At 51.3% G+C, this 24,618-nt stretch overlaps 1 protein-coding gene across 2 annotated transcripts; it reads right to left on the bottom strand.

The window, feature by feature from the left end:
- Positions 1-2,968: 2,968 nt before the first annotated feature.
- On the bottom strand, positions 2,969-24,389 carry ARGLU1 (arginine and glutamate rich 1). 2 transcript variants are annotated; one of them, XM_061581863.1, is made up of 5 exons: positions 22,612-24,389; positions 21,053-22,477; positions 12,408-12,633; positions 5,383-5,466; positions 2,969-3,743 (listed from the first exon to the last, which is right to left on the bottom strand). In XM_061581863.1, the coding sequence occupies exons 2-5, from the start codon at positions 21,586-21,588 to the stop codon at positions 3,582-3,584; spliced, it is 1,008 nt and encodes a 335-aa protein (XP_061437847.1). In that variant the 5' UTR covers positions 21,589-22,477; positions 22,612-24,389; the 3' UTR covers positions 2,969-3,581. The 2 variants fall into 2 exon arrangements, with proteins under 2 accessions (XP_061437847.1, XP_061437846.1); XM_061581862.1 differs by having other exon boundaries at positions 21,053-24,389.
- Positions 24,390-24,618: the final 229 nt, after the last annotated feature.

Raw genomic sequence — 24,618 nt, 5'->3', positions numbered from 1 at the left:
GCTACTAACAGCACTTGCCCCTACAGTCTGTTAGAGGCTACACGGGGGACCTTTGTCTGTGTCTGCCTTCACAGGCGCTGCTGCTACTCACTACTAACAGCACTTGCCCTACAGTCTGCTAGAGGCTACACGGGGGAGCTTTGTCTTTGTTGCGACTCCGTGCTTTGATGTGAATGCATTTCGGTTGTCATTTGCGTGAGTCCACGTGTGTTCATGTGTGTCCACGTGTGTTCATGTGTACGTGTTCATGTGTGTCCACGTGTGTTCATGTGTGTCCACGTGTGTTCATGTGTGTCCACGTGTGTTCATGTGTACGTGTTCATGTGTGTCCACGTGTGTTCATGTGTGTCCACGTGTGTTCATGTGTGTTCATGTGTGTCCACGTGTGTTCATGTGTATCCACGTGTGTTCATGTGTGTCCACGTGTGTTCGTGTGTCCACGTGTGTTCATGTGTGTCCACGTGTGTTCATGTGTGTCCACGTGTGTTCATGTGTACGTGTGTTCATGTGTACGTGTTCATGTGTACGTGTGTTCATGTGTACGTGTGTTCATGTGTACGTGTGTTCATGTGTCCACGTGTGTTCATGTGTACGTGTGTTCATGTGTCCACGTGTGTTCATGTGTCCACGTGTGTCCACGTGTGTTCATGTGTGTCCACGTGTGTTCATGTGTACGTGTTCATGTGTGTCCACGTGTTCATATGTGTTCATGTGTGTTCATGTGTGTCCACGTGTTCATGTGTGTTCATGTGTGTCCACGTGTGTCCACGTGTGTTCGTGTGTCCACGTGTGTTCATGTGTCCACGTGTGTTCGTGTGTACGTTTGTTCATGTGTACGTTTGTTCATGTGTACGTGCGCCTCCCCTCGAGGCACCAGATTCACGCGGCAAACGCCGAATTTCACCGCACTCCACTGGGTTCTCCTCCCGGACCACCGTCACAAAATTCCCCCCCTGCCCCCCTCGCCCACCCTCCCCTCAGCACCCATAATCGATTGACCCACAAGTAACTCACCCTACGCGCCGGGCGTGATGGTGGTGATGGTGGTGGTGATGGTGGCTGTGGTGGTGGTAGTGATGATGGTGGCTGTGGTGTTGGTGGTGATGATGGTGTTGGTGATGATGGTGGCTGTGGTGTTGGTGGTGATGATGGTGGTGGTAGTGATGGTGGTAGTGATGGTGGTGATGATGGTGGTGGTAGTGATGATGGTGTTGGTGGTGGTGATGGTGGTGGCTGTGGTGGTGGTAGTGATGATGGTGTTGATGGTGGTGGTAATGGTGGTGGCTATAAATATGGTGGTGGTGATGGTAGTGGTGATGGTGGTGGTGATGGTAGTGGTTGTGGTGGTGGTTATAATGGTGGTGATGATGGTGGCTGTGGTGTTGGTGGTGATGATGGTGGTGGTAGTGATGGTGGTAGTGATGGTGGTGATGATGGTGGTGGTAGTGATGATGGTGTTGGTGGTGGTGATGGTGGTGGCTGTGGTGGTGGTAGTGATGATGGTGTTGATGGTGGTGGTAATGGTGGTGGCTATAAATATGGTGGTGGTGATGGTAGTGGTGATGGTGGTGGTGATGGTAGTGGTTGTGGTGGTGGTTATAATGGTGGTGATGGTGGTTATGATGGTGGTGGTGATTGTGGTGATGATGGTGGTGGTAGTGGTTATGGTGGTGGTGATGGTGGTGATGATGATGGTGATGATGATGTTGTTTATGATGATGTTGGTGGTGGTGAGTTTGACACGGAAGAAGAATGGGAGCTCTTGTAGGAAAGAGACAAAGGAGTGTCTGGAACCGGGTTCCATTAACAGCAACATGGGGACACAGAGAGGATGGGAGGCCGGGGTGAACCTAGCCTGGTACGGGGCCGTAGGTGGACACAGGTGTGTCTGAACGTATCTCCGTATGTATCCCTGCGTGTGTCTCTCCGTGTGTCCCTCTGCGTGTCTCTGCGTGTGTCTCTCCGCGTGTTTCTCGCTCCGTGTGTCTCTCCGTATCTCCCTCTCTGCGTGTCTCTCACTCTGTGTCTCTCCGTGTGTCCCTCTGCGTGTCTCTGCGTGTGTCTCTCTCTCCGCGTGTCTCTCGCTCCGTGTGTCTCTCCGTATCTCCCTCTCTGCGTGTCTCTGCGTGTCTCTCACTCTGTGTCTCTCCGCGTGTCTCCGTGTCTCCCTCCATGTGTCTCTCCGCGTGTCTCCGTGTCTCTCTCTCTGCGTGTCTTTCTCTGCGTGTCTCTCTCCACGTGTCTCTCTGTGCCTCTCTCCGCGTGTCTCTCTCTCTCTCTCCGTGTGTCTCTCTCCGCGTCTCTCTCTCTGTGTGTCTCTCCGTGTGTCTTCACGTGTCTCTCTGTGTGTCTCTCTCTCCGCGTGTCTCTGTGTGTCTCTCTCTGTGTGTCTCTCCTCGTATCTCAGTGTCTCTGTGTCTCTCCGTGTGTCTCTCCGCGTGTCTCCGTGTGTTCCTCTCTCTGTGTCTCTGTGTGTCTCTGTGTGTTCCTCTCTCTGTCTCTGTGTGTCTCTGTGTGTCTCTGTGTGTTCCTCTCTCTGTCTCTGTGTGTCTCTGTATGTTCCTCTCTCTCTCTCTGTGTCTCTCTGTGTCTCTCTGCGTCTCCCCGCGTGTCTCTCTCTCTCCGTGTGTGTCTCTCCGCGTGTCTCCGTGTCTCTCTCCCCGTGCGCGTGCCCCCCCGTCCCCTCCCTCAGGGCGTCTTGAGGCTGAAGGAGAGCCGTGGTCGCGTGTTCCCCTTGCCCAGGATCAGCTTCTGCTCCTCTGTGTGTCTCTCTGTGTCTCTCCGTGTGTCTCCGCGTGTCTCCATGTGTTCCTCTCTCTGTGTGTCTCTGTGTCTCCCTCTCTGTGTGTCTCCCCGCGTGTCTCTCCGTGTCTCCCTGCGTGTCTCTCTCTCTCCGTGTGTGTCTCCGTGTCTCTCTGTGTGTGTCTCTCCGCGTGTCTCCGTGTGTTCCTCTCTCTGTGTGTCTCTCTGTGTTTCTCTGCGTGTCTCTCTCTCTGTGTGTCTCTCTCTCTCTGTGTCTCTCCGCGTGTCTCCGCGTATCTCCGTGTGTTCCTCTCTCCGTGTCTCTCTGTGTCTCCCCGCGTGTCTCTGTGTCTCTCTGTGTGTCTCTGTATCTCTCTGTGTCTCTCCGCATCTCCCCGCGTGTCTCTCTCCCCGCGCGCGTGCGTGCCCCCCCCCCGTCCCCTCCCTCCCTCAGGGCGTCTTGAGGCTGAAGGAGAGCCGTGGTCGCGTGTTCCCCTTGCCCAGGATCAGCTTCTGCTCCTCTGTGTGTCTCTGTATGTCTCTCTCTCTCTCCGTGTCTCTCTCTCCGTGTCTCTCTCTCTCTGTGTCTCTCTCTGTGTGTCTCTGTGTGTCTCTGTGTGTCTCTCAGCGTGTCTCTCTCTCCGTGTGTCTCCCTCTCTCTGTGTCTCTCCGCGTGTCTCCGCGTATCTCCGTGTGTTCCTCTCTCCGTGTCACTCTGTGTGTCTCCCCGCGTGTCTCTCTCCGTGTGTGTCTCTCCGCGTGTCTCTGTGTGTGTCTTTCCGCGTGTCTCCGTGTCTCTCTCCCCGCGCGCGCGTACACCCCCCCGTCCCCTCTCTCCCTCAGGGCGTCTTGAGGCTGAAGGAGAGCCGTGGTCGCGTGTTCCCCTTGCCCAGGATCAGCTTCTGCTCCTCCTTCTTCTGCCGCTCCTTCTCCTTCTCCAGCTTGACGCGCTCCTCGTGGATCTTGCGCTGCTCCTCCACGATGCGCAGCTGCTCCTCCGCCTTCGCTCAAGACGCACAGAGGTGCCGCGCCCATCAACACCAACACCACCAGCACCACCGCGCCCACCACCACCAGCACCAGCACCACCACCACCACCACGCCCACCACCACCAGCACCACCGCGCCAACCAGCAACACCACCAACACCAGCACCACCGCGTCCACCAACACCACCAACACCACGCCAAACACTACCACCACCACCACCACGCCAACCACCACCACCACCACCAGCCCATTACCACCACCACCACCACCACACCCACCACCACCGCGCCCACCACCAACAACACCACCACCACCACCGCGCCCACCAGCACCAGCACCACCACCAGCACCACCACCACCGCCATCACCACCACCACGCCCATCACCACCACCACCACCACCACCACCACCCACGTAGCGACTGCTAGTGGAGTGTCGGGGCAAGCGGCGTTAGCGGCAAGGGGCAGCAGCTGGACACGGCCCCCCCCTTCTACCCCCCCCCGCTGCCCCCCCCCGCTGCCCCCCCCCCCTACTACCCCCCCCCTACTACCCCCCCCCCCTACTACCCCCGCCGCTACGGAGGCCAGGCACTGCGACACACACGGGGGTGGTGTGGGGTGGTGTGGGGTGGGGTGGTGTAGTGGGGTGGTGTGGGGTGGTGTAGTGGGGTGGTGTGGTGGGTGTGGTGTAGTGTGTGGGGTGGTGTGTGTGGGGGTGGTGTAGTGTGGGGTGGTGTGTGTGGGGTGGTGTAGTGTGGGAGTGGTGTGGTGGGTGTGGGGTGGTGTGGGGTGGTGTGGGGTGGTGTAGTGTGGGTGTGATGGGGTGGTGTGGGTGGGGTGGTGTAGTGTGGGGTGGTGTGGGGTGGTGTGGGGTGGTGTGGGGTGGTGTAGTGTGGGTGTGATGGGGTGGTGTGGGTGGGGTGGTGTAGTGTGGGGTGGTGTGGGGTGGTGTGGGGTGGTGTGGTGTGGGTGTGGGTCTGCCCCGTGACCTTCTGCCAGCGGGCGTTCGACACTTCACGTGGCCTCAAGGTGCACTTGGCCTGGCACAAGCATCGTGGTGACGTCACCGCCACTTAGTGGCGAATGGCGGTTGTTGTTGTTGTTGTTGTTGTGTGAATGGGTGTGTGAGTGTGTGTGTGAGTGTGTGTGTGTGAGTGTGTGTGTGAGTGTGTGTGTGAGTGTGTGTGTGAGTGTGTGTGTGAGTGTGTGTGTGAGTGGGTGGCTAAAGCACAGCAAGTTGGCACAGTAGGGGGCACAGGTGGTGCATCAGCCAGTCATCTCGGTCATCTCAGTCAGTCGACCCGTGGCACCTGCTGGGTCTGCCCCGTGACCTCCTGCCAGCGGGCGTTCGACACTTCACGTGATAGCCTCAAGGTGCACTTGGCCTGGCACAAGCGTCGTGGTGACGTCACCGCCACTTAGTGGCGAATGGCGGTTGTTGTTGTTGTGTGTGAGTGTGTGTAGTAGCGCTACGCTGCGCTACAAACCAGCCAGAGACCCGAGTTCGATTCCCGCTCATGGCACCACCAGTGACGATTATCTGAACCGGTCATGGTGCCTCCCCCCCCTAGGTCGACTCAGCCTCAAACGCGTAGCTGGTGTAGCGGTGTTCCGCAGGGCGGTGGTTGTACTGTACTGCGGGGTGACGTACCAGCTTGGCCTGGGCGTCCGCAATCTTGCGATTGTTTTCCTCGAGGATTCTCTCCAGCTCCTCACGCTTCTTGCGCTCCTCTTCCTACATCAACGCCATCGTCGTCACCGCCGTCAACGCCATTGTCATCGTCATCACCATCATCGCCATCATCACTATCGCCATCAACGCCATCACCACCATCACCACCATCATCATCACCATCGCCATCATCGCCATCACCACCATCATCACCATCGTCACCATCGCCATCATCATCGCCATCATCGCCATCGTCACCATCGTCATCATCACTATCGCCATCAACGCCATCACCACCATCACCACCATCACCACCATCACCACCATCATCATCACCATCGTCACCATCGTCACCATCGTCATCATCATCGTCATCATCGTCATCACCACCATCGTCACCATCGTCATTATCATCGTCATCATCATCATCGTCATCACCACCATCATCACCATCGTCACCATCATCATCATCACTATCGCAATCAACGCCATCATCACCATCATCGCCATCATCGTCACCATCATCGCCATCATCACCATCGCCATCATCATCGCCATCACCACCATTACAAACAGCAAACAACATGTCTCTGTGTGTCTATGCATCTCCCCGTGCGTCTCTCCATGTCTCACCTCTCTGTATCTCTGTGTGTCTGTGTCTCTCTGTGAGTCTGTGTCTACATAGTCTGTGTGTCTCTGTGTACAGAATCTGTGTGTCTCTGTGTGTGAGTCTGTGTGTCTATGTACAGAGTCTGTGTGTCTGTGTCAGAGTCTGTGTGTCTCTGTGTACAGAGTCTGTGTGTCTCTGTGTGTGAGTCTGTGTGTCTATGTACAGAGTCTGTGTGTCTGTGTCAGAGTCTGTGTGTCTCTGTGTACAGAGTCTGTGTGTCTCTGTGTGTGAGTCTGTGTGTCTATGTACAGAGTCTGTGTGTCTGTGTCAGAGTCTGTGTGTCTCTGTGTGTGAGTCTGTGTGTCTATGTACAGAGTCTGTGTGTCTGTGTCAGAGTCTGTGTGTCTCTGTGTACAGAGTCTGTGTGTCTCTGTGTGTGAGTCTGTGTGTCTATGTACAGAGTCTGTGTGTCTGTGTCAGAGTCTGTGTGTCTCTGTGTACAGAGTCTGTGTGTCTCTGTGTGTGAGTCTGTGTGTCTATGTACAGAGTCTGTGTGTCTGTGTCAGAGTCTGTGTGTCTCTGTGTGTGAGTCTGTGTGTCTATGTACAGAGTCTGTGTGTCTGTGTCAGAGTCTGTGTGTCTCTGTGTACAGAGTCTGTGTGTCTCTGTGTGTGAGTCTGTGTGTCTATGTACAGAGTCTGTGTGTCTGTGTCAGAGTCTGTGTGTCTCTGTGTACAGAGTCTGTGTGTCTCTGTGTGTGAGTCTGTGTGTCTATGTACAGAGTCTGTGTGTCTGTGTCAGAGTCTGTGTGTCTCTGTGTGTGAGTCTGTGTGTCTATGTACAGAGTCTGTGTGTCTGTGTCAGAGTCTGTGTGTCTCTGTGTGTGAGTCTGTGTGTCTATGTACAGAGTCTGTGTGTCTGTGTCAGAGTCTGTGTGTCTCTGTGTACAGAGTCTGTGTGTGAGTCTGTGTGTCTATGTACAGAGTCTGTGTGTCTGTGTCAGAGTCTGTGTGTCTCTGTGTACAGAGTCTGTGTGTCTCTGTGTGTGAGTCTGTGTGTCTATGTACAGAGTCTGTGTGTCTGTGTCAGAGTCTGTGTGTCTCTGTGTGTGAGTCTGTGTGTCTATGTACAGAGTCTGTGTGTCTGTGTCAGAGTCTGTGTGTCTCTGTGTACAGAGTCTGTGTGTCTCTGTGTGTGAGTCTGTGTGTCTATGTACAGAGTCTGTGTGTCTGTGTCAGAGTCTGTGTGTCTCTGTGTACAGAGTCTGTGTGTCTCTGTGTGTGAGTCTGTGTGTCTATGTACAGAGTCTGTGTGTCTGTGTCAGAGTCTGTGTGTCTCTGTGTATAGTTTGTGTGTCTCTGTGTACAGTCTGTGTGTCTATGTACAGAGTCTGTGTGTCTCTGTGTGAGTCTGTGTGTCTATGTACAGGGTCTGTGTGTATCTGTGTCAGAGTCTGTGTCTCTGTGTACAGAGTCTGTGTGTCTCTGGGTACAGAGTCTGTGTGTCTCTGTGTGTGAGTCTGTGTGTCTCTGTGTACAGAGTCTGTGGGTCTCTGTGTGAGTCTGTGTGTCTCTGTGTACAGAGTCTGTGTGTCTCTGTGTACAGAGTCTGTGTGTCTCTGTGTACAGAGTCTGTGTGTACAGAGTCTGTGTGTCTCTGTGTACAGAGTCTGTGTGTCTCTGTGTGTGAGTCTGTGTGTCTATGTACAGAGTCTGTGTGTCTGTGTCAGAGTCTGTGTGTCTCTGTGTATAGTTTGTGTGTCTCTGTGTACAGTCTGTGTGTCTATGTACAGAGTCTGTGTGTCTCTGTGTGAGTCTGTGTGTCTATGTACAGGGTCTGTGTGTATCTGTGTCAGAGTCTGTGTGTCTGTGTACAGAGTCTGTGTGTCTCTGTGTACAGAGTCTGTGTGTCTCTGTGTGTGAGTCTGTGTGTCTATGTACAGAGTCTGTGTGTCTGTGTCAGAGTCTGTGTGTCTCTGTGTATAGTTTGTGTGTCTCTGTGTACAGTCTGTGTGTCTATGTACAGAGTCTGTGTGTCTCTGTGTGAGTCTGTGTGTCTATGTACAGGGTCTGTGTGTATCTGTGTCAGAGTCTGTGTGTCTCTGTGTACAGAGTCTGTGTGTCTCTGTGTACAGAGTCTGTGTGTCTCTGTGTACAGAGTCTGTGTGTCTCTGGGTACAGAGTCTGTGTGTCTCTGTGTGTGAGTCTGTGGGTCTCTGTGTACAGAGTCTGTGGGTCTCTGTGTCCAGAGTCTGTGTGTCTCTGTGTACAGAGTCTATGGGTCTCTGTGTACAGAGTATGTGGGTCTCTGTGTAAAGAGTCTGTGTGTCTCTGTGTACATAGTCTGTGTGTCTCTGTGTACAGAGTCTGTGTGTCTCTGTGTACAGAGTCTGTGGGTCTCTGTGTCCAGAGTCTGTGTGTCTCTGTGTACAGAGTCTGTGTGTCTCTGTGTACAGAGTCTGTGTGTACAGAGTCTGTGTGTCTCTGTGTACAGAGTCTGTGTGTCTCTGTGTACATAGTCTACGGGTCACTGTGTGTGAGTCTGTGTGTCTCTGTGTGAGTCTATGGGTCTCTGTGCACAGAGTCTGTGGGTCTCTGTGCACAGAGTCTGTGGGCCTCTGTGTACAGAGTCTGTGTGTCTCTGTGTGAGTCTATGGGTATCTGTGTACAGAGTCTGTGTGTCTCTGTGTACAGAGTCTGTATGTCTCTGTGTACAGATGACGTCACCCTGCTGCTGCTCTATATAAGAACGGGAGACACAGCAGAGCCTCACCATTCTGGCGAATTGCCCGATGATGCTGGTTGCAATTACCAGCGAAACGTCGTACTCAAATTGTAAATGTTGTGGCTTCAACACACCGGTGGGCTAAAGCAGTGAACTATTTGTCTTTGTCAACGTGACACATTTTTAATGATTGGCCGTGTCGGGTGGTGGAGGGTTACGACACATTTATAAATAACGTGATCTAAACCCAAAAACGTTGATTATGAATAACATTGGTCGCGAAAGCCTACGTGTTAATCTGTGTACAGAGTCTGTGTGTCTCTGTGTACAGAGTCTGTATGTCTCTGTGTACAGAGTTTGTGTGTCTCTGTGTACAGAGTCTGTGTGTCTCTGTGTACAGAGTCCGTGTGTCTCTGTGTACAGAGTCTGTGTGTCTCTGTGTACAGAGTTTGTGTGTCTCTGTGTACAGAGTCTGTGTGTCTCTGTGTACAGAGTCCGTGTGTCTCTGTGTACAGAGTCCGTGTGTCTCTGTGTACAGAGTCTGTGTGTCTCTGTGTACAGAGTCTGTGTGTCTCTGTGTACAGAGTTTGTGGGTCTCTGTGTACAGAGTCTGTGGGTCTCTGTGTACAGAGTCTGTGGGTCTCTGTGTACAGAGTCTGTGGGTCTCTGTGTACAGAGTCTGTGGGTCTCTGTGCACAGAGTCTGTGGGTCTCTGTGTACAGAGTCTGTAGGTCTCTGTGTACAGAGTCCGTGTGTCTCTGTGTACAGAGTCTGTGGGTCTCTGTGTACAGAGTCTGTGGGTCTCTGTGCACAGAGTCTGTGGGTCTCTGTGTACAGTCTACGGGTCTCTGTGCACAGAGTCTGTAGGTCTCTGTGTACAGAGTATGTGTGTCTCTGTGTGTGAGTCTGTGTGTCTCTGTGTACAGAGTCTGTGTGTCTCTGTGTACAGAGTCTGTGGGTCTCTGTGTACAGAGTCTGTGGGTCTCTGTGTGAGTCTGTGGGTCTCTGTGTACAGAGTCTGTGGGTCTCTGTGTACAGAATCTGTGGGCCTCTGTGCACAGAGTCTGTGGGCCTCTGTGCACAGAGTCTGTGGGTCTCTGTGTACAGAGTCTGTGGGTCTCTGTGTACAGAGTCTGTGGGTCTCTGTGTACAGAGTTTGTGGGTCTCTGTGTACAGAGTCTGTGTGTCTCTGTGTACAGAGTCTGTGTGTCTCTGTGTGAGTCTATGGGTATCTGTGTACAGAGTCTGTGTGTCTCTGTGTACAGAGTCTGTGTGTGTCTGTGTACAGAGTCTGTATGTCTCTGTGTACAGAGTCTGTATGTCTCTGTGTACAGAGTCTGTGTGTCTCTGTGTACAGAGTCTGTATGTCTCTGTGTACAGAGTCTGTGTGTCTCTGTGTACAGAGTCTGTGGGTCTCTGTGTACAGAGTCTGTGTGTCTCTGTGTACAGAGTCTGTGTGTCTCTGTGTACAGAGTTTGTGGGTCTCTGTGTACAGAGTCTGTGTGTCTCTGTGTACAGAGTCTGTGGGTCTCTGTGTACAGAGTCTGTAGGTCTCTGTGCACAGAGTCCGTGTGTCTCTGTGTACAGAGTCTGTGTGTCTCTGTGTACAGAGTCTGTGGGTCTCTGTGTACAGAGTCTGTGGGCCTCTGTGCACAGAGTCTGTGGGTCTCTGTGTACAGAGTCTGTGGGTCTCTGTGTACAGAGTCTGTGGGTCTCTGTGTACAGAGTCTGTGGGTCTCTGTGTACAGAGTCTGTGGGTCTCTGTGTACAGAGTCTGTGGGTCTCTGTGCACAGAGTCTGTGGGTCTCTGTGTACAGAGTCTGTGGGTCTGTGTAGAGAGTCTGTGTGTCTCTGTGTGTCTCTGCATGTATCTGGGTCTCTGTGCGTCTCTGCGTCTCTCACCTCTCTGGCTCTCTGTGTGTCTGTGTTTCTGTGTGTGTCTGTGTCTCTGTGTGTGTCTGTGTGTGTCTGTGTGTGTCTGTGTCTCTGTGTGTCTCTGTGTGTCTCTGTGTGTCTCTGCGTGTCTGTGTGTGTCTGTGTGTGTCTGTGTGTGTCTGTGTCTCTGTGTGTCTCTGTGTGTCTCTGTGTGTCTCTGTGTGTCTCCGCATGTCTCTGCATGTCTCTGTGTGTCTGCGTCTCTCACCTCTCTGGCTCTGTGTGTGTCTCTGTGTGTGTCTGCGTGTCTCTCTCTGCGTCTCTCCGCGTCTCTCACCTCTCTGGCTCTCTGTGTGTCTGTCTCTCTGTGTGTCTCTGTGTGTCTCTGCGTGTCTCTCTGCGTTTCTCACCTCTCTGGCTCTCTGTGTGTCTCTGCATGTCTCTGCGTGTCTCTCCGCATGTCTCTGTGTGGCTGTCTCTGTGTGTCTGCGTCTCTCCGCGTCTCTGCATGTCTCTGTGTCTCTGTCTGTGTGTCTGCACCTCTCACCTCTCTGGCTCTCTGTGTGTCTGTCTCTCTGTGTGTCTCTCCGCGTCTCTCTGTGTGTCTCTGCGTGTCTCTCTGTGTGTCTGTGTGTCTCTCTGCTTCTCTCACCTCTCTGGCTCTCTGTCTGTGTCTCCGTGCGTCTCTCCGCGCCTCTCACCTCTCTGGCTCTCTGTGGCTCTCTCGTGTCTCTGCGTGTCTCTCTGCGTATCTCTCTGCGTGTCTCTCTGCGTGTCTCTCTGCGTGTCTCTCTGTCTGCGTCTCTCACATCTCTGGCTCTCTGTGTGTCTGTCTCTCTGTGTCTCAGTGTGTCTCCGTGTGTCTCTGCGTCTCTCTGCATGTCTCTGTCTGTGTGTATGTGTCTCTCACCTCTCTGGCTCTCTGTGTGTCTGTGTCTCTGTCTGTGTGTCTGCGTCTCTCACCTCTCTGGCTCTCTGTGTGTCTCTGTGTCTCTCTGTGTGACTCTGCGTGTCTCTGTGTCTCCATGTCTCTCTGTGTGTCTGCGCCTCTCACCTCTCTGGCTCTCTGCGCCGCCACCTCTTGCTGCCGCTGCCTCTCCAACTCGTCCAGCATCTGTGTACCAAGTCTGTGTGTACCAAGTCTGTGTCTCTGTGTCTCTGTGTGTCTCTGTGTGCGTCTGTGTCTCTATGTGTGTCTCTGGCTCTCTGTGTGTCTCCGAGTGTCTCTGCGTCTCTCTACGTCTCTCCGTGCCGCTCACCTCTCTGGCTCTCTGTGTGTCTGTCTCTCTGTGTCTCCGTGTCTCTGTGTGTCTCTCTGCGTCTCTCTGCATCTCCGTGCGTCTCTCCGCGCCTCTCACCTCTCTGGTTCTCTGTGTGTCTGTGTGTCTCTCTGTCTGTGTCTCTCCGCGCCTCTCACCTCTCTGGCTCTCTGTGTGTCTGTGTCTCTCTGTCTGTGTGTCTGCATCTCTCACCTCTCTGTGTGTCTCTGTGTGTGTCTCTGCATGTCTCTGTGTCTCTCTGTGTGTCTCTGCGTGTCTCTGTGTGTCTCTGCGTGTCTCTGTGTGTCTCTCCATGTCTCTCTGTGTCTCTCTGTGTCTCTGTCTGTGTCTGCGTCTCTCACCTCTCTGGCTCTCTGCGCCGCCACCTCTTGCTGCCGCTGCCTCTCCAGCTCGTCCAGCATCTGTGTACCAAGTCTGTGTCTCTGTGTGTGTCTGTGTGTGTCTGTGTGTGTCTGTGTGTGTCTGTGTCTCTGTGTGTGTCTGTGTGTCTCTGCATGTCTCTCTGCGTCTCTCACCTCTCTGGCTCTCTGCGCCGCCACCTCTTGCTGCCGCTGCCTCTCCAGCTCGTCCAGCATCTGGCGCTCCATGACGCGCTTGGCGTCGTGCACCCGGCGCAGCACCTCCTGCTCAATCTCCTCCCGCCGCCGCTCCAACTCCTCCTCCACGCGACGTGCCACCAGCTCCTCGACGCGACGCGCCGTCTCCTCCGCCACCAGACGCTCCTCCATCTCCTGCTGGCGGCTGGCGAGGGCGGCGAGGGGGAGGGGTGGGACGGAGGTTTAGCGAGCGGGGCGACGATCCCGACGACGACGCCGGCTGCTGCTGCTGCTGCTGCTGCGTTCGTGGAGTCTGCGGTGTCTCTCAACGTCATCGTCGTCGTCACGGTGGCTAGGAGATGTTGACTGCCTCGCCTGGTCTACAGGAGGTCTGTGTCTCTCTCATCATCATCACGGTGGCTAGGAGATGTTGACTACCTCGACTGGAGTGCAGGAGGTCGTGGGTTCGATCCCGACCCTGACGACGCCTGCTGCTGCTGCTGCGTGGAGTCTGCGCGTCTTGCTCTCTGTCATCATCATCGTCGTCACGGTGGCTAGGAGATGTTGACTACCTCGCCTGGTCTACAGGAGGTCTGTGTCTCTCTCATCATCATCATCATCATGGTGGCTAGGAGATGTTGACTACCTCGCCTGGTCTACAGGAGGTCTGTGTCTCTCTCATCATCATCATCATCATGGTGGCTAGGAGATGTTGACTACCTCGCCTGGTCTACAGGAGGTCTGTGTCTCTCTCATCATCATCACGGTGACTAGGAGATGTTGACTACCTCGCCTGGTACGCAGGAGGTCGTGGGTTCAATCCCGACCCTGACGACGCCTGCTGCTGTATATTTGAAGTTTGCGTGTCTCTCTCTCTCATCATCATCATCATCACGGTGGCTAGGAGATGTTGGCTACCTCGCCTGGTATGCAGGAGGTTGTGGGTTCGATCCTGACCCTGACGATGCCTGCTGCTGTATATATGGAGGCTGCGTCTCTCTCTCCCCGTGGTCGCGAGGATTTTTCTCCAGAGTCCTCAGGTTTTCTCCCCTACGCCTTGAGAATCGACGTGACGCCCTCGGAGTATTTGACCAACTGATAGAAACTTCCACGCGATGATGACGACGATAGCCACCGTGATTATGATGATGAGAGAGAGAGACACGCAGACTCCAAATATACAGCAGCAGGCGTCGTCAGGGTCGGGATTGAATTCACGACCTCCTGCGTACCAGGCGAGGTAGTTAACATCTCCTAGCCACCGTGATTATGATGATGAGAGAGAGAGACACGCAGACTCCAAATATACAGCAGCAGCAGGCGTCGTCAGGGTCGGGATTGAATTCACGACCTCCTGCGTACCAGGCGAGGTAGTCAACATCTCCTAGCCACCGCGGCGGTCCCCCCTATAAGCGAGTAGCCTGCAGCGTCTCACCTGTTAGCATCCTGAAGATAAACAACGGTGACCTCACGTTACAGGTTTGCTCAGCATTTCTGAGGTCTTGGGGGGAAGGGGGGGGGCAAAATCCCCTCGGCTCCACAGACACGCACTAGCAGACACACACTAGCAGACACAAACAGACACGCACGCAAAGATGCAAACACGCACACAAACGCACAGACGCAGACACGCAGAGACATTCAGAGACACGCACAAGCACGCACACAGAAACAGACATGGAGACAAGCACACAGACATGCAAGCAGACATGCACGCAGACACGCAGATACGCACGCAGACACGCACACAGACAGGGACACAGACACGCACATAGATACGCAGACACGCACGCAGATACACAGACACGCATGCAGAGACACAGACACACACAGACACGCACGCAGAGACACAGACACACACAGACAAGTACGCAGACAGAGACACAGACACGCACACATACACACAGACACGCACATAGATACGCAGACACGCACGCAGATACGCAAACACGCACGCAGACACGCACACAGACACTCACCCAGACACGCACAGACACGCACGCAGACAGAAACACAGACACTCACACAGACACTCACACAGACACGCACACAGACACACAGACAGACACTCACACATAAGACACACACACACGCGCCGGCTGAAGCAGCCATCTGTTCGGGGAAGTTGTGGAAGGGCGATGCGGGGATCTCCGAGGGCAGGAGAGAGGCGATGATCTCGCAAGCGAACAGCCGAGGGAGGGGTGGCATCTGTGTGCAGAGCGGGAGGGCTGAACGATTGATCGATTTCAAAATCGATTAATCGCAATTTGAAACAGTGCGATTTGCAAATAGCAAAAGGCTGCGATTCTTTGCGATTTGAAAAGTCCTATTGCTTTCTTATTGGAATTGTTAATTTTCTTTTATTATTATTTTATTATTATTTTTTATTATTAGGACGGCTGCTTGTGTTGTGGCCGAAACGTCGTGAGAATTTATTTTATTTTATTGTTTTATTTTTATTCTTTTATTTTAATATTTTTATTTTATTATGTTTTATTTGTATTATTTTATTATGTTAATATTGTTATTTTATTATGTTTTATTTTTATTATTTTATTATTTCCCTTCTACGTGACTTTACCGAAAGAACCAAGAAAATGAATCCCTGCAGTCACGAAAGCTTTAAGTCGAAATTTAAATCGAAATTTATCACAACTCTATTTAGCTTCACAATTGTTCTATGTTTGATTGTTCGAGTTCAATTAAAACATTTTAATGAATACGTTGGAAGCAATTCATTTATTTTAAGTTCTCATCAGAGGTCGCAACCTGGTACCCGATACCCGTACCCTACCCGATACCCAGCTACCCGTACCCAGCCGGGTACGGGTACCCGTTTGCGACCCTGGTGCGGCCGGGTACGGGTACGGGTAGGCCGTGAGTCACTGGTGAGTCACCGTTTGTCACTCATTTCCCAACGTCTTGTCTCTTCCCACAATTCAAGTTCCTAGAATCAACCCACCCGCGCCTGCAACATGGCTTCATCCCAGAGGTCGCAATCGGGTACCCGTACCCTACCCGTACCCGGCCGGGTACGGGTAGGGTACGAGTACGGCCGGGTACGGGTAGGGTACCCGTTTGCGACCCTGGTGCGGCTGGGTACGGGTAAGGAATCAAAACCCGTTTGCGACCTCTGGTTCTCATCCTTGCATTAGAATAGAGAGAAGCAGTTCATATTGTGATGGTATCATGTGGAAATGCTCCATCACATGTTTAAAATCTATAACACCGTGAATATTGAACTGAAGCTTCACTTCGCAATCGCAATGTCAGAAAAAATCAGCCCCACAGGGAGGTCCTTAATCCTGACACCGTGACAACTGTTTGGGCTCCAGGACAGATTCAGTGGGATTGGAAGGATGCCCTGGTGTTCCCACGTTTTTAACAAACTACAAATATACAGCAGCAGCAGGCGTCGTCAGGGTCGGGATCGAACCCACGGCCTCCTGTACACCAGCCGAGGTAGTTGACATCTCCTAGCCACCGTGATGATGATGAGAGAGACACGCAGACTCCAAATCTACAGCAGCAGGCGTCACGGGGTTGGGATCGAACCCACGACCTCCTGTTCACCAGGCGAGTTAGTCAACATCAAAGTATACAGCACACAACATGCACTACAACATAGACACAATATTCACCACAGACACTACAACACAGACACACAACCACACCATAGACACAACAGATAATACAACAGACACACATCCACACCATAGACACAACACAGGCACACACTACGACTTACACACAACACACACACACACTTCGACTTACACACAACACAGACACACACTACGACTTACACACAACACACACACACGACTTACACAACACAGACACACGACTTACACACAACACAGACACACTGCGACTTACACACAACACAGACACACTACTTACACACAACACAGACACACTGCGACTTACACACAACACAGACACACACACTACTTACACAGAACAAAGACACACTGCGACTTACACACAACACAGACACACTACTTACACACAACACAGACACACTGCGACTTACACACAACACAGACACACTACTTACACACAACAAAGACACAACACTGCGACTTACACACAACACAGACACACACACTACTTACACACAACACAGACACACTACGACTTACACACAACACAGATACAACACACTACTACTTACACACAACACACTGCGACTTACACACAACACAGACACACACTACTTACACACAACACAGACACAACACACACACTAGTTACACACAACACAGACACACTGCGACTTACACACAACACAGACACACACTACATACACACAACACAGACACACACACTACGACTTACACACAACAGAAACACTACTTACACACAACACACACACACACTACTTAGACACACACTCCTTACACACAACACAGACACACACTACGACTTACACACAACACAGACACACACTACTTACACACAACACATACACACACTACGACTTACACACAACACAGACACACACTACTTACACACAACACAGACACACACTACTTACACACAACACAGACACACACTACAACTTACACACTACTTAGACACACACTCCTTACACACAACACAGACACACCACTACGACTTACACACAACACAGACACACACACTACTTACACACAACACAGACACTACGACTTACACACAACACAGACACACACACTACAACTTACACACAACACAGACACACACTACTTAGACACACACTACTTACACACAACACACACACACACTACGACATACACACAACACAGACACACACACTACTTAAACACAACACAGACACACTGCGACTTACACACAACACAGACACACACTACATACACACAACACAGACACACACTACTTACACACAACACAGACACACACTACTTACACACAACACAGACACACACACTACGACTTACACACAACACAGACACACCCTACTTAGACACAAGACAGACACACACTGGGACTTGCACACAACACAGACACACACACACTACTTACACACAACACAGACACAACACACACACTAGTTACACACAACACAGACACACTGCGACTTACACACAACACAGACACACACTACATACACACAACACAGACACACACACTACGACTTACACACAACAGAAACACTACTTACACACAACACATACACACACTACGACTTACACACAACAGACACACACTACTTACACACAACACAGACACACACTACTTACACACAACACAGACACACACTACAACTTACACACTACTTAGACACACACTCCTTACACACAACACAGACACACCACTACGACTTACACACAACACAGACACACACACTACTTACACACAACACAGACACTACGACTTACACACAACACAGACACACACACTACAACTTACACACAACACAGACACACACTACTTAGACACACACTACTTACACACAACACACACACACACTACGACATACACACAACACAGACACACACACTACTTAAACACAACACAGACACACTGCGACTTACACACAACACAGACACACACTACATACACACAACACAGACACACACTACTTACACACAACACAGACACACACTACTTACACACAACACAGACACACACACTACGACTTACACACAACACAGACACACCCTACTTAGACACAAGACAGACACACACTGGGACTTGCACACAACACAGACACACACACACTACGACTTACACACAACACAGACACACACTACTTAGACACACACTACTTACACAAAACAGACACACTACTTACACACAACACAGACACACTACGACTTACACACAACACAGATACAACACAGACACACACCGCGACTTACACACAACAACAGACAACACTACGACTTACACACAACACAGACACACACTACTTAGACACACACAACACAGACACACACTACTTAGACACACACAACACAGACACACACTACTTACACACAACACAGACACTACGACTTACACAGACAACACTACGACTTACACACAACAACAGATACAACACAGACACACTACGACTTATACACAACAACAGACACACACTACATACACACAACACAGACACACTGCGACATATACACACAACAGACACACACACTACTTACACACAACACAGACACACTACTTACACACAACACAGACACACACACTACTTACACACACTACTTACACACAACACAGACACACTACGACTTACACACAACACAGACACACTACGACTTACACACAACACAGACACACACACTACTTACACACAACACACACACACACTACGACTTACACACAACACAGACACACACTACTTAGACACAAGACAGACACACACTACTTAGACACAAGACAGACACACACTGGGACTTGCACACAACACAGACACACCACGACTTACACACAACAACAGACACACACTGCGACTTACACACAACACAGACACACACACTGGGACTTGCACACAACACAGACACACACACACTACTTACACACAACACAGACACACTCCTTACACACAACACACACACTACTTAGACACACACTACTTACACACAACACAGATACACACACACACTACTTACACACAACACAGACACACACTACGACTTACACACAACAGACACACACACCGTAACTTACACACAACAGACACACACACACTACAACTTGCACACAACACAGACACACAATACACAGCACGCACAACACAGACACACACACTACAACTTACACACAACAACAGACACAATACACAACACGCACAACACAGACACACTACAACTTACACACAACACAGACACAATACACAACTTACACAACACACACACTACAACTTACACACAACACAGACACAATACACAACTTACACACAACACAGACACACTACGACTTACACACAACACAGACACACACTGCAACTTACACACAACACACACACACTACTTACACACAACACACTACTTACACACACACACAACACACACACACACTACTTAGACACACACTACTTACACACAACACAGACACTACAACGTACACACAACACAGACACTACAACTTACACACACACACACAACACAGACACACACTACAACTTGCACACAACACACACACTACTTACACACAACACACTACTTACATACACACACACTACTTAGACACAAACTACTTACACACAACACAGACACACTACGACATACACACAACAACAGACACAACACAGACACACACAACTTACACACAACACACACTACAACTTACACACAACACAGACACACACACTACGACATACACACAACACAGACACAACACAGACACACACACTACGACATACACACAACACAGACACACACACTACGACTTACACACAACACAGACACACACACTACGACTTACACACAACACAGACACACACACTACGACTTACACACAACACAGACACAACACAGACACACACACTACGACATACACACAACAACAGACACAACACAGACACACACAACTTACACACAACACACACTACAACTTACACACAACACAGACACACACACTACAACTTACACACAACACAGACACACACAACTTACACACAACACACACTACAACTTACACACAACACAGACACACTACAACTTACACACAACACAGACACACTACAACTTACACACAACACAGACACACACACTACGACTTACACACAACACAGACACACACAACTTACACACAACACACACTACAACTTACACACAACACAGACACACTACAACTTACACACAACACAGACACACTACAACTTACACACAACACAGACACACTACAACTTACACACAACACAGACACACACACTACTTACACACAACACAGACACACACACACACTACTTACACACACACACTACAACTTACACAACAGACACACTACAACTTACACACAACACAGACACAACACGCACAACACAGACACAATACACAACACGCACAACACAGACACACTACAACTTACACACAACACAGACACACACTACTTACACACACACACACAACAACATACACACACTACAACATACACACAACAACATACACACACTACTTACACACAACACAGACACACAGACACACAACAACACACACACACTACTTACACACACACACAACAACATACACACACTACAACATACACACAACAACATACACACACTACTTACACACAACACAGACACACAGACACACAACAACACACACACACTACTTACACACACACACAACAACATACACACACTACAACTTACACACAACAACAGACACAATACACAACACGCACACAGATACACTACAACATACACACAACAACAGACACACAACACACTACAACTTACACACAACAACAGACACAACACGCACAACAACGCTGTTCACGGCCGCACTAGGCCGCGGCCTACCTCACGGGCCGCCCGCCCCTCGCCTGAATCCGCCGCGGGAAAACCGCGCGCGCGGCCCCGCCGGACGCGCTCAGGCAAGCCGAGGCGGTCACGGTGTAGGGGGGGGGGGGTAGTAATAAAAAAAAACAACAATAACCACAAACAAACTCACATCCTCCGCTGTTTCTCGAGTTCAGCTTGCCTCTCCTCCTCCTCTCGCTTGGCGCGGTCGTCTTGAAAGCTTCGTTTCGTTACATTGCGTCCGAATTGGTCAACTCTCTCAGCGCTCCGTCTCTCTGTTGGGGCCTTGCCACCTCCACCACCGCCTCCACCACCGCCTCCACCACCACCTCCACCACCATCTCTGTCTCTCTCCTTGTCCCTGTCTCTCTCCCTGTCCCTCTCTCGATCTCTATCCCTGCTGCGACTTTTTGTTTTAGTTCGTCTGCTACTGCTACTACCACCACCACCACCACTTCTTCCATCACCACCACCACTAGTTCGTACACCGCTACTGCTGCTACCACCACCACCTCCTCCTCCACCTTCTGCTCCACCTCGTTTGCTACCACTACTACCACCACCTCCACCACCACCTCCTCCTCCACCTCCTCGGTCTTTCGAGCGAGATCTACGTCGTGATGAACGCTTCCCTCGGCCGTGGCGGCTGCGAGTGCGTGAGGAGCTGCGGCTTCGTGAGCGGCCCATCCCGCGGCTGTGACAGCCTCCAACACCAACACCACCACCACTACAGCCTCACTACAGCTACTACTACAGCCTCACACTCACCACCACCACTACTACAGCCTCACTCACTCACTACCACCACTACTACAGCCTCACTCACCCACCCACCACCACCACTACTACAACCTCCACTACCACCACTACTACTACAGCCTCACTCACCACTACAGCCTCACTCACCCACCACCACTACTACTACTACAGCCTCACTCACACACTCACCACCACTACTACAGCCTCACTCACTCACTCACCCACCACTACTACTACTACAGCCTCACTCACCACTACTACTACAGCCTCACTCACTCACCCACTCACCACTACTACAGCCTCACTCACTCACCCACCCACCACTACTACTACTACAGCCTCACTCACCACTACTACTACAGCCTCACTCACTCACCCACTCACCACTACTACAGCCTCACTCACTCACCCACCACTACTACAGCTACAGCCTCACTCAGCCACTCACCACTACTACAGCTACAGCCTCACTCAGCCACTCACCACTACTACAGCTACAGCCTCACTCAGCCACTCACCCACCACCACTACTACAGCCTCACTCACTCACCACCACTACAGCCTCACACTCACTACTCACCACCACTACAGCCTCCACCACTACAACCTCACTCACTCACCACTACTCACTCACTCACCACTACAACCTCCACCACCACTACAGCCTCACTCACCACTACAACTTCCCTCACCAAAAGAACTTCCCTCACCACTACAACCTCACTCACTCACCACCTCAAACTCACCACTACCAGTTAACTCACTCACCACTACAGCCTCACTCTCACTCACCACTACAGACTCACTCACTCACCACCTCAAACTCACTCACCACTACAGACTCACTCACTCACCACCTCAAACTCACTCACCACTACCACTTAACTCACCACTACAGACTCACTCACTCACCACCTCAAACTCACTCACCACTACAGACTCACTCACCACCTCAAACTCACTCACCACTACCACTTAACTCACCACTACAAACTCACCACTCACCACCTCAAACTCACTCACCACTACAGACTCACTCACCACCTCAAACTCACTCACCACTACCACTTAACTCACCACTACAAACTCACCACTCACCACCTCAAACTCACTCACCACTACAGACTCACTCACCACCTCAAACTCACTCACCACTACCACTTAACTCACCACTACAAACTCACTCACTCACCACCTCAAACTCACTCACCACTACAGACTCACTCACTCACCACCTCAAACTCACTCACCACTACCACTTAACTCACCACTACAGACTCACTCACTCACCACCTCAAACTCACTCACCACTACAGACTCACTCACCACCTCAAACTCACTCACCACTACCACTTAACTCACCACTACAAACTCACCACTCACCACCTCAAACTCACTCACCACTACAGACTCACTCACCACCTCAAACTCACTCACCACTACCACTTAACTCACCACTACAAACTCACCACTCACCACCTCAAACTCACTCACCACTACAGACTCACTCACCACCTCAAACTCACTCACCACTACCACTTAACTCACCACTACAAACTCACCACTCACCACCTCAAACTCACTCACCACTACAGACTCACTCACCACCTCAAACTCACTCACCACTACCACTTAACTCACCACTACAAACTCACCACTCACCACCTCAAACTCACTCACCACTACAGACTCACTCACCACCTCAAACTCACTCACCACTACCACTTAACTCACCACTACAAACTCACCACTCACCACCTCAAACTCACTCACCACTACCACTTAACTCACTCACTCACTACAGACTCACCCACCACCACCACAAACTCACTCGCTTCACTCACCCCCAATGATTCCTCCACCTCACCTCACCACCTCACCTCCACCTCACCTCCACCTCACCACCCACCGCTCCCTGTCAAGCTGCAGGGCAACGTGCGGTGCAAAAGAAGTTTCGCAGCGCGCAGCCCTCACAGACCACACACACAAACCTCTCTCCCTCCCGTCTTCTACTGATCCATCAACCCCCCCCCCACCCACCACCACCTTGACTTGCTACAATTGCGAGGCTCCCGCCAAAGTGATGATCACAACAAAAACGAGATAGAATCGAGTGGCCTAATGATGCCTCTGTTCCTTCACGAACAGCAAAATGATCTTTAACAGCCACTCATCTCTCTGTGTCTCTCTGTAAGCCACAGAGGCTCTGCCCGTCCGTCTTTGTATCCCCAACGTGTTAGCAGCTAGCAACAACAACCACAACAACCACCACCACCACCAAACCCACGTGGTTCTGAAGCTACCTCTACCCCCCCTATCGTAACGTATACAAATCGGCTATCTTTAAATGATGGTCTTCGTTTATTTGTTTGTTATTTGTTAAAGTAAAATTGGTGTGTGGGTGGGTGGACGAGGGTCACCGCGAATAAGACGATGATGTTAAACGCAAAATTTTTTTTTTTAAAGCCCAAGTCTCGATAATTAAAATAGTGCGGTGAGCGCTGAGATGCTAAGGCAGTCGTCGCGTTATAATGGCTGCTGATCCCTCATCTCTCGCCTCTATTCCTCCTCCTCTCTCCACAACCACCACCACAACAACCACAACCACCACAACCAACAACAACCACCACCACCTCACGTTGCAACCACCACCACCAACACCCGGACGCGAACCGAGACGCGGAGACGTCGCGGAGTAGTGGGGTGGGTGGCGGGGGAGTTTGAGGCGGTGATGCGGCGGTGACGATGGGGGGAGGGGAAACACAGAAACCCCTCCGCGTTAAGATGGAGGGCGGTGATTTGCCCCTCACCCCCCCCCCAGCACTACCACCACTACCAACCCGCTCCCACCCTCCTGGTACTGCACTACACTGCACTACACTGCACAGTGACACTGCACTACACAGGGTGGCACTGCACTGCACTACACTGCACTACACAGTGACACTGCACTACACA

Source organism: Lethenteron reissneri, unplaced genomic scaffold, assembly GCF_015708825.2.
Source record: "Lethenteron reissneri isolate LAM-NWPU_2019-01 unplaced genomic scaffold, ASM1570882v1 scaffold_1638, whole genome shotgun sequence".
Classification (NCBI taxonomy): Eukaryota; Metazoa; Chordata; class Hyperoartia; order Petromyzontiformes; family Petromyzontidae; genus Lethenteron; species Lethenteron reissneri.
This window is presented reverse-complemented; position numbering and strand designations above follow the sequence as displayed.

What these genes read in the sequence shown, in the direction of transcription:
- ARGLU1 (XM_061581862.1), bottom strand. Translation starts at nt 21,588, where the DNA reads ATGGGCCGCTCACGAAGCCGCAGCTCCTCACGCACTCGCAGCCGCCAC. An exon ending in CGGCGCAGAGAGCCAGAGAG is followed by an intron (nt 5,467 to 12,407) that starts GTGAGAGACGCA and finishes GCGTTGATGTAG; the next exon opens with GAAGAGGAGCGCAAGAAGCG. An exon ending in CGGACGCCCAGGCCAAGCTG is followed by an intron (nt 3,744 to 5,382) that starts GTACGTCACCCC and finishes TCTTGAGCGAAG; the next exon opens with GCGGAGGAGCAGCTGCGCAT.